Consider the following 20,796-nt stretch of genomic DNA (forward strand, 5'->3'; position numbering starts at 1 on the left):
GACAAGGAGATGGAGGTCTTGCCAAGTTATGGAAGGAACTCATGCAAAGTCACAAAGCAAGTTGGGGTAGAAAAGATACAAGTTGAACAATAGGAAAATATCTCCTTCTTCTACTAATCCTTCATGGCCTTTTCCAGATTTCTTGAGATAAACGTTGCGGCTTCAAAAGAGAATTTTCAAAACAAGATGGGGAACTTAAGACCCACATTTATTGTCCAACACCCAGACTTTACCCGGGATTCTGCTGAGCATGACCTCATGCTCATCAAGCTGAATCATCCCGTAGAGCTCAAGGATCAGGTCAAGCTGTTGGTTCTACCCAACACCACGAATGACAGAAGAGGGGAAAAGTGCACTGTCTCTGGCTGGGGCTGGGAATGGAGAAATTTCAGTGAGTAACCCTCCCAAGACAGACCCTTAGTGCTCCTTGCATACCCACACAAAGAGGATTATCATATAACTATTATTATAGATTATGAGAGCTGGAAGAGCCCTGAGAACTTCTAATATCTCAACCTCTAGTTTTATTCATTTGGAAATTGAGGCCCCAATTGGTAACGTAGCTGTTAAAGGAATCCAGTGTTCTTGCTTCATCACCCAGGTGAGGGTGAAAGGGTGTCTGGGTGAGGAAGAGATTGGCAGGTAATCCTACTGGTGATGCTGAGTGTGGCTCATTCATTAGTAACTTATAGACAAGCATTCACAAATAAAAGCATGTACACACAAGCCCAAGGCATGCAGTTTTACAACACTGGGACCAGACTTGGTTTATTCATTTCATTATTTTTTCTTCCTCTCTGGTTCCTTTTCATGTTGGCTTTTTCTGAATGATGATTCACTGAATGATGGAGAGATTAATAACAGAAAAGAGGGAGGGAAGGGGAGAAGAAAGAAAGATGAATACGTGAAGGATCAAAGAGAAACAAAGCCTCTTCTGTCTCTCTCCCTCTGTGTTTGTGTGTGCGCGTGTGTGCACACTCATGTGCTCAGACCCAGAACCTGATATCCAGATAAACCAGACTGTCTTTTGGTTTTCTAATGATGACTGCCAAGAGTCCCTTGTAAGACAAATTCCTATTAAAATCACAGAAAACATGTTCTGTGCAGGATCATCTCTGGAGAATACACATTCATGTAAGGTAACTCTTTTCTCTCTGCCCATTTGAGTTTGGGGCTGTTTTGGGGTCCACATATTTCCCTCAACCATTCCAATCTCCTGTCTCTACATTCAAGAAGAGATCAATGTATATGGGATCCAGGAAGGACTGTGTCCTTCCAATAATGAATGAACTTAGATGCTAGGGTGGAAACATCTCAGAGTGTTCTTATTTCTTTATGGCTAACTCTGATGTGGCCTAGAAGTAGTTGGGGCCCAAGATGTCCACCAGACATTTCTCCCTGTCCTTATCCCCTAAGTCTTTCTATTCTGGGCCCCTCAGGGACTTGGCACTAGGTCATCTTTGTTTTGGCTATCCTGTCTGACCCATCTGTCCTTTTTCTAACAGGAATTAGATGCTGTCCCAATCCTGTGCCAAAATCAGCTCCATGGGATCCTATCTTGGTCAGCAGGGTGTATTTTGAAAGGTGATATTGGCTACTACACCAAGGTTTCCCGCTATACAGACTGGATCCACAAAGTTATCCACAGCAACTGAGCTCTCTCTGTTCCCTCTCCCAGTGGCCTCAGAACTGGGTCTACCATCCTTGACCCTCTTTTCCCTTTAGCCTCAGAACAAGATGGGAATAGAGCCTTTAGCTATAAGAAATTTTCTGTTCCTTCTATTATTTTGAGTTCTCTTATCCTTTTTCAGTCCTAGCCTGATCACCAAAGGATTTGAGCTGGATAACGTTCTCCTAAATAAGCTACCTTCTCACCACTCTTTTCCTCTCCTCCAACTTCCTACTCACCTGCAATGGTTTCTGCAGACTTTTATGGAGAAGTTCTTCTCCAGCCCCTGCCATCCAGAGGACATATGGGTCCCAGAAATGTGACAGTGAGATGTGGCAGCTTTAGGGTGTCTCCTTTGTTTCACACCACTTAGTGCTGAGTCAGGCCTCTGTGTCAGGCCTGTGTCCTCTCATCATACCCATCATACCTAATAAGGCTCAGTAAATATTGCAATGTTAAGTAGGCTGCTGGAAAATAATTGTTAGAAATAGAGGTTAGAATTTTATGCTAACAAGAGCTATAAGGGTTTCAGAAAGGGTTAGGAGTTGAAGCAGAAGTAGGTACAGAGAGGAATTAAATGGGTCAGATCTCCTGACAGATCTTTCCTAATGCTAAGCACAGAAAAATAAGGTAAATGGCTAGAAAGAGAATGCTAGAAGGATAATAAGGAAATACTGAAATCTAGGTGAATATAACTGAGCTTGTGTGTTTGCGAGTATGCACATGTACATTTGTGTGTATAGATTAGTGGGAGTGTGGCAAATAATGATCTCACTGAACTAACCAAAATCTATCGTATACCAGTTCAGCTGATTTTCTCCAAATCCTGCATTCACTTGTTCTTATCCTACCTTTATCAATTATCAGATTTTTAAAAACCATTGATATAGGTCCTAATAACATTTTATTTTGAAATTGTTTAGGATAAAAAATTGTAAAAATATTACAAGAGAGTTTCTGTGTACCCAATCTTGCCCCAATGATAATATTTTCTATAACCATAATAAAATGCCAAAACCAGGAAATTCACATTGGTACAATGCTGTTCAATCAAATTCAGATTTTATTTGGATTTCACCAGTCTTTCTTTACATACACTCGTTTTGAATGGTGAAATTTGAAATCTTACTGCATGCATAGATTCCGTAACCATTACCACAAACAGGATCCAAAACTATTCTATCACCCAATCACCAGAAAGAAACTTCTTTGTGTTACATTTTAATACACTTCTCCTGGGACATCTGGGTGGCTCAGTTGGCTAAGCATCCAACTTCGGCTCAGGTCATGATCTCGCACTCCGTGAGTTTGAGCCCCATGTCTGGCTTTGTGCTGACAGCTCAGAACCTGGAGCCTGCTTCGGATTCTGTGTCTCCCTCTCTCTCTGCCCCTCCCCCGGTTGTGCTGTGTGTCTCTCTCTCCCTCTTTCTCTTTCTCAAAAATAAATAAACATTAAAAAATATTTTTTTAAATAATAATCACACCTTCTCCTGACCCTAACCCTTGCAACCACTGATCTAGTCTCCATCACTATAATTTTGTCACTTCAAGAATATTCTATAGCATGCAATCTGTATAATTCCACTGATCTCTTTTTCATTCATGATGTTCCAAGAATCCTTTCATTGCCATTTCCTTTCTATCTGAATAGTTTTTCAGCCATTCTTTTAAAGCAAGTCTGCTGGTGATACAGCCTCTCAGTGTTTCTTCACCTTCTTTCTTGAAGGATATATTTTACGGGATAAAAAATTCTGGGTTGACAATGTCTTTCTTTCAGAACTTGGAAAATGTTTGCCTCTTCCTTCTGTTCTTCAAGGAGGGGAAATCTGCTATCATTTGATTCATTGTTCCCCAGTTGGGAATGCGTTGTTTCTCTCTGGCTCTGGCTGCTTTCAAAAGTTTTTCTTTGTTTTTCCTTTTCAGAGATTTGATTATGACATGTCTGTGTGTGAATCTTTAAAAGTTTATTCTGTTTGGGGTACATTCAGTTTCTTGAATCTGTAGGTTTATGTCCTTCGCCAAGTTTGAGAAGTTTGAGCCATTATTTCTTCAAATATTTTTCAGCTCAGTGTTCTTTTTCTTCTCCTGAAACTTTGATAACATGAATCCGTTATCTTCCGTTACTATCCCACAGGTCCCTGGGGATCCATTCATTTTTAAAATATCTCTTTTACATCTGTTGTTCATATTGATCATTTCTATTGCTCTATCTTCAAGTTCACTGACTCTTCTGGCTTGCCAATTTTGCTATTGAACTCATTATTTTAATTATGTTTTGATTTTCTATATTTATGATACTTTCACATCTTAGGAGTCTTGCTGGATAGGAAAAGACTTCCCTCCCAGAGCTAACTAATTCCTGGAGGTAGTGACTCCGTCTACCACATTCTTTTTATATGCAAACCAACCAATCCAGGTCTGTACCTCAACCACTTCCTTTAACATTCATACACTAAGCCAATGTTTCCCCTGCTCTAAATCACCCTGGGTCCAGGTACTGAACAACTAGAGATCACCATGATAGCTCAGAGTCTGCTAAAATTATTCCAACTATTTGATCCTAAACCTGTTTCTACTTGACTACCCTGCCTCACCCATTCCTTCTTTCAGAAACCACAATAAAGACTTGTACCTATGCTTCCCTCTTGCTCCTCCTGCCTCTTCACTGACCCTAGTACTTCCTCATGTAGCCCTACATGGCTGGGCATGCTTCTTAATAATATATTTTTATTATTACTATATTTTAAATTACTATATTACTAAATTACTATATTTTTAAATTCTAAAATCTCCATTTGGTTTGTCTTTATATCTTCTATAAATCTTTGCTAAGATTTTCTGTTTCTTTTCTATTTGATTCAAGAGTATTTGTAATTGTTTACTGAACATTTTTTTTTTTACTTTTTACACATTTATTTATTTATTTATTTATTTATTTATTTATGTTTTAATATGAAATTTATTGTCAAATTGGTTTCCATACAACACCCAGTGCTCATCCCAAAAGGTGCCTTCCTCAATACCCATCACCCACCCTCCCCTCCCTCCCACCCCCCATTAACTCTCAGTTTGTTCTCAGTTTTTAAGGGTCTCTTATGCTTTGGCTCTCTCCCACTCTAACCTCTTTTTTTTTTTTCCTTCCCCTCCCCCATGGGTTTCTGTTAAGTTTCTCAGGACCCACATAAGAGTGAAAACATATGGTATCTGTCTTTCTCTGTATGACTTATTTCACTTAACATAACACTCTCCAGTTCCATCCACGTTGCTATAAAGGGCCATATTTCATTCTTTCTCATTGCCACATAGTATTCCATTGTTTATATAAACCACAACTTCTTTATCCACTCGTCATTTGATGGACATTTAGGCTCTTTCCATAACTTGGCTATTGTTGAGAGTGCTGCTATAAACATTGGGGTACAAGTGCCCCTATGCATCAGTACTCCTGTATCCCTTGGGTAAATTCCTAGCAGTGCTACTGCTGGGTCATAGGGTAGGTCTATTTTTAATTTTCTGAGGAACCTCCATACTGTTTTCCAGAGTGGCTGCACCAGTTTGCATTCCCACAGTGCAAGAGGGTTCCCGTTTCTCCACATCCTCGCCAGCATCTATACTCTCCTGATTTGTTTATTTTGGCCACTATGACTGGCGTGAGGTAATATCTGAGTGTGGTTTTGATTTGTATTTCCCTGATGAGGAGCGACGTTGAGCATCTTTTCATGTGCCTGTTGCTGAACATTTTTATAATAGCTGCTTTAAAATCTTTGATAATTCCAACATCTTCATCATCTTGATGTTGGCATCTGTTGATTATCTTTTCTTTTCTTTTTTTTAAATTAATGTTTATTTATTTTTGAGAGAGAGAGAGAGAGAGAGAGACAGAGCACGAATGGGGGAGGGCCAGAGAGAGAGGGAGACAGAATCCAAAGCAGGCTTCAGGCTCCGAGCTATCAGCATAGAGCCGAATGCAGGGTTCAAACTTACAAACTTTGAGATTATGACCCGACCTGAGCAGAAGTCAGATGCTTAACCGACTGAGCCACCCAGGCTCCCCATATCTTTTCTTATTTGAGTTGAAATATGCCTAATATGATGAGTAATTTTGTACTATATTCTGGGCAGTTGGATATCATAAGACTCTGATTCCTATTTAGATACCCTAATTGACCATGTAGTTAACTTATTAATGTTCAGAATGTGTGTCCTAGCCCACTTTTGAGGGCTGTGATTCAAATGTCAATTTGGTTTATAAAGCCTCTATAGTGTTATAGTAGGGAGTTGCAGTAGACAGAATAATCCCCCCCACCCCACCTAAGCTGTCTCTATCCTAATCCTTAGAACCTATGAATATATTACTTTACATAGTAAAAGAGACTTCACAAATGTGATTAAGTTAAGAATCTTGATATGGGAAGATACCCTGGATTATCCAGATGGGCCCAATGTAATCACAAGTGTCTTTATAAGAAGAAGGCAAAAAAGTCCAAGAAAAAGAGGGACGATATGATCACAGAAGTAGAGGTCAGAGTGATGTGCTTTAAAGATAAAGGAAGGAACCATGAGCCAAGGCATGCAGGCAGCCTCTAAAAGCTGGAAAAGGCAAGGAAATGGATTCTCTCCAAAGACTCCAGAAAGGTTTCCAGAAAGAAAGTGGCTCTATGGACACTTTGATTTTAGCCCAGTAAGACCCATATTGGCCTTCTGATTTCCAGAACTGTAAGATAATAAATTTATGTTCTTTTAAGCCACTAACTTTTGGTGATTTTTTACAGCAGCAACAAGAAATTAATACACAGTACAAGTTCTGCCAACCAGCCCTACTATTGCAGCGCCATAGGGATGAGGACATACATGGCTTTTTCATAGGGTTTGTCACAAGAACAAGGAAATTACCAATAACTTAGTGGTTTAAAACAACAAAAATTTGTTATTTCATGGTTTCATTGGTTAAGAATCCCATGGCTCAAGGTCTGATAAGGCTAAAATCAAGATGTGGGCCAGCTACATCCCCACCTGGAGCTTCAGCTAGGGAAGGACCCACTTCTACCTCTTTCACATTGCCGGCAGAATTCATTCCCTTGCAGTTGTGTGACTAAGATCCTGGAGTCTTGCTACCCGTCAGCTGGGGGCCAAACTCAGCTCCTAGAGGCCATTCTCAGATCCTTGCCATGTGGATTCCTCCATCTTACCAATAGAAAACCTCCCTCATGCCAAATGCTTCTCATGCTTTGACACTCTCTGATTTCGCCTTCTACTACCAAGCAGAGAAAACTCTTGACTTTTAAAAGGCTCATGTGATTAGGCCAGGACCACCTGGATAATCTCCTTATCTTATCTTAATGTCCACCATGCTGTATAACATAGCCTAACCATAGAGGTCATGTCCATCAAATTCATAGTTCCAGGGCAGGCATGTATTCAATGACAGGAAACTTGGGTCAGTACTTCTTAGAATTCTGCCTACCACACACAATTCAGAAGTTTCTGTTCTATTGGGCTTCCCCTTTCCCAGTCCTTTGACTAGAGAAACAAGATTTTCTTTTTTTTTTGTTGTTGCAGTTTTCTTTTGTTTTGTCTCTGCCCACTGTTGTTTCCAGGTTGCAAATATTTGTATCATACAGACACGAATATATAGAGGGCAAGAAAAAAACCCAGGAAACTCACTACAAGGTCATTCCTCAAGTCTCAAGATGTCTAACTAATTTGCCTTTTTTCCACTTTTCAGATCTTCTGGTAAATGACTTATTCTGTTTAGTGTTTTTTGGTATTGTTACTGTTGTTAGAAGGGGGTGTAAAATGGGATGCACTTACTCCATTTTGTCTGGAACAAATGCCTGCCTTATGCTTTAGTTACATTGGGTATTAGAAAGATGAAAGACAATGCAGTTAAGAGGAAAGACTACTGAACTATAAGTCAGGAGATCTGAGTTCTGGTCTAGACTCTATTATTGACTAGACAATGCTTTTCATGTTGTGTGTGCATGAGCCCTAAGAGGATGTAAGAAGTGAGTATTAAAACTTCTATTTGCAATTTGTTTAGCTCATCCTTTAAAATTTTCTTTTTTGGTGAATGTTTCATAATGTACACAACATGCCAGGATATATATATATATATATATATATATATATATATATATATACATACACACACACACACACACACACACACATAGATATATAAATAAATATACACATATTGGTGGTACATGTTCAAAAATGTTTTGTAGGATTGGTGACAATATCAGATATCTAAAATTAGACTGTCCCAGATTTTCTGGGACATCCAGTTGCCTAAATATGTCATCTTTGATTTAGGACAGCTCTCTTCAATGTGGAACAGACTGCAATTCATCAATTAAGATTCTTTTATATATCTTTAGTTGAAAATATAATTCTTAGCTCAAATAATGCTTCCTACATTCCTTAGAACTTTCATATGGAGAAATGATCAGATGGGGGTGAATCATTCCTAGAAAAGTAACCCTTTAACAATAAAATCCAGTAAATAAAATCCAAGTTCATAGTTCCAACCTAATAAAATTAGATGAGCTGAGTTAAAAGAAATAAGTGCTTTATTGAATGCATTTAAGATTATAGTTAGTCAATTTGCTAATCATAAAATTCCATTAGTCTAAGCTCCATCTTTAGCCTTAACTTACTTACATATATTAACATTAACGTATTAACACATTTACATATGACTCTCTGAAACTATGATCCACAGTTGTTTCCAAGTAGCTTTTCCTTTGCTTTTTCATTGCCAGCAACATTGTGAGAAAACTGGTACCTATTGCTCCGGTGTCTCAGACCTTCACATGGCTGCATGTGACAGAGACCACTCATTGATCTATCCTATGTCCTCATCTGTTTCTGTAACAGACCCCCTGAGCTGGCTTCTGACTGCCTTGCGAGAAGCTATCTTCTTCAACATTCTTTGTAACTTATTGTAGCCACATAACTAATGTCTGAGGGGATGTGAGTAGAAGAGATGTGCACAATATCTGTATTACATTCTTAAAAGGATGCTGTGTGCCTATTATATCTTGTTTCTACTTCCCATGGGCTGGAACATAGTTATGATGGTGGTCAGCAAGCTTCAACCATGCCCATAAAGAAAATAAGGGAAAGGTGGAATAAGATAGAAGAAGGCTTCATGATCTATAGGAGCAGAGATGCCTTCCTACCAAAAATTGCCCAAAAGCTCCAGACTGCTTTGTGAGAGAGAAATAAACATTTGTCTTGTTTGATCCATTTTATATTGTGGTATCTTTGTTACAGCAGCTGATCCTATAACCTAACTAGTACACCTATTTAATTTTTCAGCACACATTATTTTTACTATGTACTAGCTACTGTCTTAGGTTCTAGAGATTAAACAAAAATAATCACATGTACTTCCTATTTTGACTAACTTTAAACCTAAGAAAGGAAAATTTGACTCAAAGGAAAATGAGATGATAATTGACCTTTATTAACCACCTATGCTTTCACATGCATTGGTTTATTAATCCTCACCCCCCCAAAAAAAGTTGTAAGTGGTATAATTGTACAGCCAAGGAAACTGATGATCCAGTGGCACATCTGTCTTATAAATGGGGTATTCACTCTTCATTTTTATCATCACCTTTGATCTAAGACCACTTGTTAATTGGTACTGACAGAGCAGGTAAAACTATATCTCCATGGCCACAATTGAGATTCCTCATATAATAGGCATATGTCATTTGATATTAGAATCCCATACATTTCCATCTTCCAGTAAGAGCTCCCAATTTTCATATTAATTTTTACTCTTTCGGGGCACCTGGGTGACTCAGTCGGTTAAGCGTCTGACTTCGGCTCAGGTCATGATCTCACGGCTTGTGGGTATGAGCCCCCATGTCCAGCTCTGTGCTGAGAGCTCAGAGCCTGGAGCCTCCTTCGGAATCTGTGTCCCCCCCTCTCTCTGTCCCACCCCTGCTTGCACTCTGTTTCTCTTTGTCTTTCAAAAATGAATGAACATTAATTTTTTTTTTTTTTTTTTTTTTTACTCTTTCTTCACTCTTCCTCCCTATAGTCCATGTGCTTGAGCAAGACTAAACCTCTGTCCTTACTTAGAGGTGAAACATACTCCTTAGGCCTAAGCTAGTCAGTGTATCATGTTCCTTTAGCCACAGTAGTTGGCTCAGGGATGAAAGGGAGATTCAAGTCAGTAACTGAGTTCTTGGGGAAGCCAACTTGCTCTTTTTTTTGGTCTTGAACCTAAGAGGTTGGAAGGACTGGAGTACTACTGTGTGGAACCTGATACTGAAGCTCTTCAGAAGATAGAATTAAAGGATGGAGCACTAGTGAATCGGTTTGCCTGAAACCACCTAGACTGGAAGCTTTAGGACCTACCACTTGGGCTTTTTAGTTATACGAGACAATAGATATCCTTTTAGGCCAGGTTGGGTCAGGTTTTCTGCCACTAGTGACCAAAAGAATCCCACTCATTCTTTAAAGTCTCAGCCTGTGCTGAAGGTGAGCTATTTCTACTCATTAAGAAAGTATGCATCTTTCTATCCTGTTGTTCATAATTTTATTATTGCTTGCTAGAACTGCAAGATTCTCAATAAACAAAATTTATGATGCAAAATACAAATGCTTTGTCAGCAACAGTAATATAGAGTCAATGGCCACCGCTTTCAGAGAGACTTTAAAACATCTATTTTACTTGGTAATTTTGGATTTGCCATGGTTTCTGGATTATGTATTTTTGATAATGTCAATGGTTTTCCATGTTTGTGTGCTTTAAAAATCTAATATTTGATCTAATTGTATCCTCCTAAATCTAAATGTAATGCACAATCAGAAAGATTTCAGGCTCCAGGAAAAAATCACTAGGGAGTAAAATTTAGAGTTTTTCTGCACCATCAGGACCTCTCTTCATAAGGCTATTATCATTAAGAGCAAGAGAAGTAGTTTACTTTCCTAACACAGAGACACACATACAGAAAGTCAGACAAAATGAAGAGACAGAGAAATATCTATGAAATGAAAGAACAGAAACAAACCACAGCAAGAGACCGAAGCAAAATGAATACAAGTAACATGCCTGATAGAGAATTTAAAGTAATGAGCATAAAGATACTCATTGGACTTGAGAAAAGAGTGGAAAACATTAGTGAAACCCTTAACACAGAGATTAAAAACAGCCAATCAGAGATCAAGAACACAATAAATGAAATTTAAAATAAACTTGATGGAATAAATAGTAGTCTAGATGAAGCAGAAGAATGAATCAACGACCTGGAAGACAGACTAAGGGAAAGTAATGAAAGAAATGAAACAAATGAACACATGAAAGAAAATTAGGCAAATTGAGAATAGTCTTAGGGAACTCAGTGACTCCATCAAGCATAATAACATTCACATTAAAGGGAGGTCAGAAGAAGAAAGAGAGAGAGAGAAGGGGATAGAAAATTTACTTGAAGAAATGATAGCTGAAAACCTCCCTAATCTGGGGAAGAAAATAGATGTCCAGATCCAGGAGGCACAGAGATCCCCTCAAAAACAACCTAAGCAGGTCCACACCAAGACACATAGTAACCAAAATGGCAAAAAGTAGCGATAAAAAAAATTTTTTTAAGAAGCAATAGAAAAGACAGTTACAGGGGCGCCTGGGTGGCGCAGTCGGTTAAGCGTCCGACTTCAGCCAGGTCACGATCTCGTGGTCCATGAGTTTGAGCCCCGAGTCAGGCTCTGGGCTGATGGCTCGGAGCCTGGAGCCTGTTTCCGATTCTGTGTCTCCCTCTCTCTGCCCCTCCCCTGTTCACGCTCTGTCTCTCTCTGTCCCAAAAATAAATTAAAAATTTGAAAAAAAAAATTTAAAAAGAAAAGACAATTACAGGAAGCTGCATAAGGCTATCAGAAGATTTTTCACCAGAAACTTTGCAGGCCAGAGGGGGTGGCATGATGTATCCAAAGTGCTGAAAGGGAAAAATCTACATGCAAGAATACTCTATCTAGCAAGCCTATCATTGAGAATAGAAGGAGAGAGAAAGTTTCTCAAACAAAAACTAAAGGAGTTTATGGCTACTAAACTACCTCTACAAGACATATTAAAGGGGACCCTTTGAGTGGAAAGGAAAGACTATAAATAAAAGCATGAAAAGAAAAAAACACAAAAGCAGTAAAAATAAGTATCTTTATAAAAATCAGTCATGAGATTCATAAAAGAAAGGATTTAAAATATGACACCATATACCTAAAATATGGAGATGGGGAAAGGAGTAAAGAATGGGTTTAAACCTAAGCAACCATCAACTTAATATAGATTGCTATATGCAGAAGATGTTATATACAAACCTAATGGTAACCACAAATTAAAAACCAGTCATAGATATGCAAAAAATAAAGAAAAGGAATCCAAGTATATCACTACAAAAAGCCAACTAACTGAGAGAGAAGAGAGCAAAGAGAAGAAAGGGAAAGAGAAAAACTACAATGCATCCACAAATCAAATAACAAAATGGCAGCAAGTGCATACTTATCAATAATTACTTTGAATATAAATGGACTAAATGCTCCAAATAAAAGACATAGGGTGACAGAGTGGATAAAAAACAAGACCCATCTATGTGCTGTCTACAGGAGACACATTTCAGACCTAAAGACACCTGAAGGTTGAAAGTGAGGGAATGGAGAAACACTTATCATGGATAAATGGATGTCAAAAGAGAGCCAGGGTAGCAGTAGCCTTTAAAACAAAGACTGTAACAAGAGACAAAGAATGACACGATAAAATAATAAAGGGGATAATCTAAAAAGAGGAGATAAGAATTGTAAATAATTATGCACCCAATATGAAAGCACCCAAATACATAAAACAGTTAGGGGACTTTAACACTCTCCTCAAATTGATGGACAGATCAACCAAACAGAAAATTAACAAGGAAATGGTGGCTTTGAATGACACACTGAACCAGACATATTTGGAACATTCCATCCTAAAACAGCAGAATACACATTCTTTTCAAGTGTAGATGGAACACTCTCCAGAATAGATCACATATTAGGCCACAAAACAAGTTTCAACAAAAAATGTTTTCAGTTATCTATTTTGAGAGAGAGCAAGTGTAATCACGGGAGGGGAAGAGAGAGAGGGAGAGAGAGAATCCCAAGCAGGCTCTGCACTGTCAGCACAGAGCCCAACACAGGGCTCAATCTCACAAACCATGAGGTCATGACCTGATCCAAAACCAAGAGTCAGATGCTTAACCAACTAAGCCACCCAGGCACCCCAACAATGTTTAAAAATCAAAGTCATACTATGTATTTATTCTGACCACAATGATATGAAACTAGGAATCAACCACAAGAAAAAATCTGAAAAGACTGCAAATACATGAAGATTAAATAACATGTTACTAAACAATGAATGGGTCAACCAAGAAATCAAAGAAGAAATAAAAAATTACATGGAAACAAATGAAAATGAAAACACAACGGTCCAAAATCTTTGGGATGCAGGAAAAATGGTTCTAAGAGGGAAGTTTATAGCAATATAGGCCTACTTCAAGAAGCAAGAAAAATCTCAAATAAACAACCTAACCTTACACCTAAAGGAGCTGGCTAAGAAAAGATCAACAAACAAAACCCAAAACCAACAGAAGGAAGGAAATAATAAAGATTAGAGCAGAAATAAATGATATAGGGGCACCTGGTTGGCTCAGTCAATTAAGTGACCAACTCTTGGTTTTGGCTCAGGTCATGATTTCATAGTTCATGAGATCAAGCACCACATCAGGCTCTATGCTGACAGCATGGGTCCTGCTTGGGATTCTCTCTCTCTCCCTCTCCCTCTGCCCTACCCCTGCTCATGCACTCTAAACAAACAAACAAACGAACAAACAAACAAAACATTTTTAAAAAGAAATAAATTATCTAGAAACCAGAAAAACAATAGAACTGTTCAATGATACCAGGAGCTCGTTCTTTGAAAAGATCACAAAATTGATAAATCTCCAGCTAGATCCGTCAAGGAGAGAGAGAGAGAGAGAGAGAGAGAACCTAAATAAACAAAATCACAAATGAAAGAGGAGAAATAACAACCAACACCACAGAAATACAAACAATTATAGCAGAATATTATGAAAACCAATGTATCAACACATCAGACAACTTAGAAGAAATGAATAAATTCCTAGAAACATATAACCTACCAAAACAAAAGCAAGAAGAAGAAAAAATTGAACAGACTAATTACCAACAATAAAGTTGAATCAGTAATCAAGAAACTCCCAACAAACAAAAGTCCAGGAACAGATAGCTTCTTGGGGGATTCTTCCAAACATTTAAAGAAGAGTTAATACCTATTCTTCTCAAACTATTCCAAAAAATACTAGAGTCAGAAAAACCTCCAAATTCATTGTATGAGACCAGTATCATCCTGATACCAAAACCAGATAAAGTCATCACAAAAAACCCCAGAAATATATGCCAATATCCCTCATGAATATGTGCAGAAGTCCTCAACAAAATTTAGCAAACTGAATCCAACAATACATTTAAAAGAATTCGCACACCAACATCAAGTGGGATTTATTTCTGGAATGCAAGTGTGGTTCAATATTCACAAAATAATCAGTGTGATACATCACATCAGTAAGAAAAAGGATAAAAACCATATGATCATTTCAATAGATGCAGAAAAAGCATTTGAGAAAGTACACCATTTATTCATGATAAAAACCCTCAGCAAATTAGGTTCACCTCAACATTTAAAAGCCTTATATGAAAAACCCACAGCCAACATCATATGCAATGGTGAAAAATGGAGAGCTTTTCCCCTAAGGTCAGGAAAAAGACAAGGATGTCCATTCTCACCACTTTCATTCACACAGGAGTAGAAGTCCTAGCCACAGCAATTAGACAACATAAAGAAATAAAAGGCATCCAAACTGGTAAGGAAGACATAAAACTCTCACTATTTGCAGATCACATACTATATAGAAAACCCTAAAGACTCCACCAAAAGAACTGCTAAAACTGATAAGTGAATTCAGTAAAGTCACAGGATACAAAATTAATGTGCAGAAATCCGTTGCATTCCTAATAATGAAGTGGCAGAAAGCGAAATTAAGAAAACAATCCCATTTACAATTGCACCAAAACAATAAAATATCTAGAAATAAACTTAAAAAGCTGAAAGACCTGTACTCTGAAAACTATAAAACACTTACAAAAAAAAATCAAGACAATGCAAAGAAATGGAAAGACAGTCATGCTCATGGGTTGGAAGAAAAAATACTGTCAAAATGTCTATACTATCCAAAGCAATCTTCAGATTTAATGCAATCTATATCAAAATGAACTAGAACAAACAATTCTAAAATTTGTATGGAACCACAAAAGACCTCTAATAGCGAAAGCAATATTGAGAAAGAAAAACAAAACTCCTGGAAGTATCACAATTCCAGATTTCAAGTTAGACTATAGAGTGGTAGTAATTAAAACAGTATGGTACTGGCATAAAAATAGACACATAGATCAACAGAATAAAACCCAACCCCCCAAAAAATCCATGACCCTATGGTCAATTAATTTTCGATAAAGGAGGAATTAATATAAAGTAGGAAAAAAGATAGTCTCTTCAACAGGTGATGTTGGGAAAACTAAACAGCCAAATGCCAAAGAATGAAACCGGACCATTTTCTTTCACCATACACAAAAATAAACTCAAAACAGATTAAATACCTAAATGTGAGACCTGAAATCATAAAAATCCTTAAAGAGAGCACAGGCAGCATCTCTAGCATGGCCATAGCAACATTTTTCTAGATATGTCTCCTGAGGCAAGGGAAATAAAAGCAAAAATAAGCCATTGGGACTATAGCAAAATAAACAGTTTCTGCACAGTGAAAGAAACAATCAACAAAACTAAAAGGCAGCCTGTGGAATGAGAGATGATATTTAATGAAGTATCCAATAAAGGGTTTGTATCCAAAATATATAAAGAACTGATACAACTCAATACCCAAAAACAAATAATCCAACTTAAAAATGAGCAGAAAACATGAACAGACATTTTTTCAAAGAGGAAGAAGCCATATAGATGGCTAATAGACACATGAAAAGATGCCCAACATCACTCATCATCAGGGAAATACAAATCAAAAATACAATGAGTTATCACTTCACACCTGTCAGAAATGGCTGAAATCAAAAACTTAAGAAGCAGCATGTGTTGGCAAGGATACGGAAGAAGAGGAACTTTCGTGCACTATTGGTGGCAATGCAGACTGGTGCAGCCACTATGGGAAACACTATGGAGTGTCCTCAAAAAGTTAAAAACAGAACTACCTCATGATCCAGTAATCACACTATTAAGTATTTACCCCCAGAATACAAAAACATTAATTCAAAGGGATACATGAACCCCTATGTTTATAGCAGCATTATTGCATTATTTACAGTAGCCATATTATGGAAGCACCCCAAGTGTCCATCAATAGATGAATGAGTAAAGAAGATATGGCATGCATGCATATATATATATATACATATATGTATGTATATATACATATATATACATATATATACATATATGTATGTATATATATACATATATATGTATATATATACATACATATATGTATATATATACATATATATGTATATATATATATATATATATAGCAGAAATAGGGGTTGGGGATTAAAGAGTACACTTATGATGAAAAAATAAATAAAAGATGATATAAGCAAAACCAAAAGAAAAATATTATTTTCTTCTTTTTAGAATTATTAGAACTAATTTAGTAGTACTGTTTTAAGCCCTTTTCCTCAGAAATTATCAATTTATTGTATTTGTTGAGATATATTATCAAAAATGGATTGGATTAAACTCTGAATCATGATCTTCCTTTCTAGTCTCATGAATTTAAGCTGGAGGAGCTGACTCTATTTTCACTGATTTTACTAATGTTAATTTTTCTGAAATAAACTATTACTATTTCATTGAAAGCTTTTTTCCACAGGCTTTGTGTAATACACACATTTATACATCGTGCAGCTGTGCTCCTGGGTTTCATTTCTCCTTCACACTATCTCCCATAGATGAAGGACATGGAACAAATGTGTCAGAACTGTGTGTGAGAGGCAGGTGAGGGGCTGAATGTGTAGGTGTGAATGTGGGGGCGTGTGTTTTAGACTGCATCTGTTGGTGTGTGGGAGCAAAGGTTTAAAGAACAAGGATGTGTGTTAGAATTCAGTGGCTACTGAAAACTCTGCATAATGGCTTTATTTTTTATATCAGATTTCCATTAAAACTCTAATTTTCAGGTTTTTGAGTGTGTGTGTGCACGCTATCACAGATCTCAAGTTAACAAGAGAAGATCTCTAAGAGAATCCATAAAATTTTAAGAAAGGGCTATATAGACCTTGATGTGACACGTCATCCGTCACACTTATAATGTAACTTGACATTTTACAACTCTATATTACCATCCTCCAATATGTTTCTATTCAAATTATTTATATATCTTTTTTCTCACATATTGAAACTAGAAAATGTCCTTAACACTATCACACACACACACCAACATACCCCTATTCTTATAACATTTTTTTTACCTGAATTTTAATGCTATAATTTTCTGACAGGCTGATTTTATAAACACAGCTAAAGTATATTTTTCAGTGTGATACTTTTTCACAAAATGTAACTCATCAAAAGCACCTGTACAAGAATCAATATTCTTGGATTCTACTTCTAGCCCTGACGTTAATGTTGCACATGACGCTGAACAAATAAAATCCTGTGACTCAGTACTCAGACTTCTCATCTAACTGAAGTGGTTAATTAAATAACTCCCAAGGTCCTTTCAAGGTCCATGTCTCCCTAAAAGAGACATTATTTATAAATCACCAATATTATGTTTGTGATTAACAGGAAAGAATATGAAGTAGTTTTGAAGCCTTATCCAATTATTTAATCTTAATCCCGGATAATAGATTTACACATTTAGCAGGGAATAAAAATGCTTGAAGTTTAAATCTTGCCTGCCCTTCTTATCTCAATTTGAGACAGCCTTAGAGTACAAAGGATACTATATAATTATGCAATAAGCTTTGCAAAGGAAATGACTTTGTTTTGGTCACTGCTAAATCCCTAGTTCCCAGAATAATACCTAACATATGGAGGGACTTCAAACTTGCTAAATGAATAAACAAGAAAGTGTGAAGATGGAAGGTTTTATAAAACCCAGTGAGAAAACAGAGCGAAGGCTTTGCAGGAAGGATGATAATTGAGCTAAGCCTACAGGGATGAACTAGAGTTTGCAAGCAGAGAAGGAAATAAAAACATTCCAGGCAGAGCCAACCAAGTGTGTTGTGTGGCAAAAACAGTTATCTTCAATATCCACTCTTCTTCCTTCCTCAGGAACAGAACTTATATGCCCATCACCACTGGAATGAAGGCTATATCAAAACCTAGCAAACCCTAAGCCACCTTATCAATTTTAACATCATTTTAAAAATGGAATTATAGTAGTTGCTATAACAATTAGGTAAAAAACAATTGTCCAACACAAAACATTTTATATGCAAATAATAGTCAAGTCCCAAACTACTCTACACTGTCCCTGCCCTGAATTTCCTAAAATGGTGCAGGAAGCCTTCCGTTGGGAGTCCAGAGATTTGGTTGCAGGCCTAGAACTATCATCAGCCCTGGGACTTTGGGCAAATCTCTGTACCTTTCTCATCCTCAGTTTTCCCACTTGTAAAATGACAGTGATCAGTGATAATCATTCCCAATCCAGGAATCATTACCTACCTTTGCAATACAGCTTGAAGTATAATTTTAAAAAGAAAAATTATAAAGCTGCCTTTAGTGAGCTGCTTCATATATATGCCTATATAGTCACATTTTAGTGGCTAAAAAGCAAGACCGCTCTCTCATTGATATTTTTCAATTCAATGAATTGGGTGATGTAAATCCTAAGATTTTACATATTTTACAAAAAAATACCCTTAAATTTATAGACTACCATGAAAATTACCATTGGCTTTTGGGAATTTTTAACCCTTTAAAAGAAATCTCTGGTCATGTAGGTATACAACAGAAGTTGGTGGCTTTCTAAAGTGGTGTTGGATAGATGAAGACATATAAATACAGAGGGGTATATCATGTATGTTTACCTTATGCAAATTTAGCTATCCATGATAGAGGACAAGAGGCAGAGAAAGCAAAGTTTACACAGTGAGAATGATTCTGCTCTCTGTTCGACTCCAAATGTTTAAGCACGGGTATGATTATGGTATGAGAAATCACTTTCATGCCATTCTTACAATGAGACACCATCTGCATGCTCTAAGAAGATTGCCAGCCATCAGGTCTGCATACTTTTCACCCACGAGCAAGAGAAAAGGCAAAGAGAAAGCACACTCACAAACTGATTATGCCCTTCCCCCCAAAAGGGTACCTAAAAAAAAATTTTTTTTAATGTTTATTTATTTTTGAGAGGGAGAGCATAAGTGGGGGCGGGGGGGGGGGGGGGGGGGCTGTGCAACACAGAATCCAAAGCAGGCTCCAGGCTCTGAGCTGTCAGCACAGAGCCCAACCTGCGAGCAGCAAGATCATAACCTGAGCCTAAGTTGGATGCTCAATTGACTGAGCTACCCAGCCACCCCCTAAAAGGGTACTCTTTTAGATGTCCCTCCCAACTATTCTTCTGAAGAAAAATTAGCTCCAAACTTAGCAATGTAAAGCAACAAACATTACCAATTTTACCAAATATGTCAACTAAATAGAATGTAAATAAAAGCTTGAAAAGAAAAGAAAAAAAGCAACAAACATTATCTCACAATTTCTATGGCTGGGAATCTGGTATGGCTTCGCTTTCAATCAAATCATCACCTGGGCCTGCTGTCATTTCAAGGTTCAAATGGGAAAGATCTGCTTCCAAATTCACTCATAGTATTGTTGGCAGGATTTAGTTCCTCCAGCCTCTTGGACTAAGGGTCTCAGTTCTTCTCTGGCTGTTGACCAACGATCTCGTTTGGTTTCTTGCCACAAGGGCCTCCCCCAGGGCAGTTCATAGCATGGCAACTGGCTTCAAAATGAGCAAGTAAGAGACCAAGAGAAAGCAAATAAGACACAAGCAAGTGTCCTGTTGTTGCCTGTCCTGGTGGGGATAGCCTGTCACCATTTGTTATATTCCACTTATTAGAAGCAAACCACTAGGTCCAACCCACACTCACAGGCGTGAATACCGGGAAGAAGGATCATTGGGAGCCATGGTAGAGCTGCCAACCACACTAACCAAAGGATAGTTTTCCATAATTATTATTTCAAAACTGCAATGCAACACTCTGCCACAAAGAAACAGAAATCTGTTCAGAATCTTTGTCAACGTATGTCTCTGTATATTGAGAATAATTGTAGACTTTTAGAAATCAGTGAAAGGAGTTCCAAGCAGAACTAGAGTCAAATTTTTGAAACCCTCAATAGGCAAAAACATGTCGTTCTTCTTGGTCTTGAAGCTAGAGCTGCCCAATTTGTGCACAGCAAGTGGATGCTATTGTATTCTGATTCCTTAGCGGAGTGGGGTGTGAGTGTGCCCCAAGACTCCTGCAGATGGCAAGCAGAGCAACATCTTTTACCCCAACTCTGCCAAGATGCAGGGATTGCAGTCAAGGGGGTACTTGACCACCTAGCCCCTCCTTCAGTGGGCTACTTAGAGCACACTAACATAGACTTCACAGGAGGCTGTGGTCCTGCTGGGAGAGTTTGTGCTGTGCGTGCCCAAGGAGCAGAGAAAGTGGAGTTGGGCAGCTTGGGCAGGGGCTTCCGACCAGTGTAGCTCCCACCTTGGCATTTGCCCTAAATCTCTATTTTCATCTTTATTCAATGCTCTTTGCAACCAATTCAATGGTCTTTGCAACCAATGTGTCACTTTAGGGATATTCAAGCTAGCTGTAGAGTAAATATACTGACCATGGTGTGTGTGGTAGAAACACATTAAGTGAATTTGAAAATTTTTTATAGAATTCGAAAACCATGTTATCACAAGAAATGTCAACATTATGTTTGTCAATGAAGAAGAGTTAGTTTTTGTTTTCAACAGTAGAGAATTTTTGAATTGTTATTTAAAATTGTTTTCATT

General features: G+C 37.7%; 1 protein-coding gene across 7 annotated transcripts in view; it reads left to right on the plus strand.

The window, feature by feature from the left end:
• Positions 1-1,911, plus strand: part of LOC125173418 (serine protease 58-like) — a 141,498-nt gene extending 139,587 nt beyond the window's left edge. For all 7 annotated transcript variants that reach the window (XM_047872535.1, XM_047872536.1, XM_047872539.1 and 4 more), the window contains 3 exons: positions 138-391; positions 991-1,139; positions 1,506-1,911. In XM_047872535.1, the coding sequence (XP_047728491.1) occupies positions 138-391; positions 991-1,139; positions 1,506-1,655 (553 nt within the window). In that variant the 3' untranslated portion in view covers positions 1,656-1,911. The remainder of the gene's footprint in view (positions 1-137; positions 392-990; positions 1,140-1,505) is intronic.
• The last annotated feature ends 18,885 nt before the right edge of the window (positions 1,912-20,796 follow it).

The sequence above is a fragment of the Prionailurus viverrinus genome, chromosome C1, assembly GCF_022837055.1.
Source record: "Prionailurus viverrinus isolate Anna chromosome C1, UM_Priviv_1.0, whole genome shotgun sequence".
In the NCBI taxonomy this organism is placed as follows: Eukaryota; Metazoa; Chordata; class Mammalia; order Carnivora; family Felidae; genus Prionailurus; species Prionailurus viverrinus.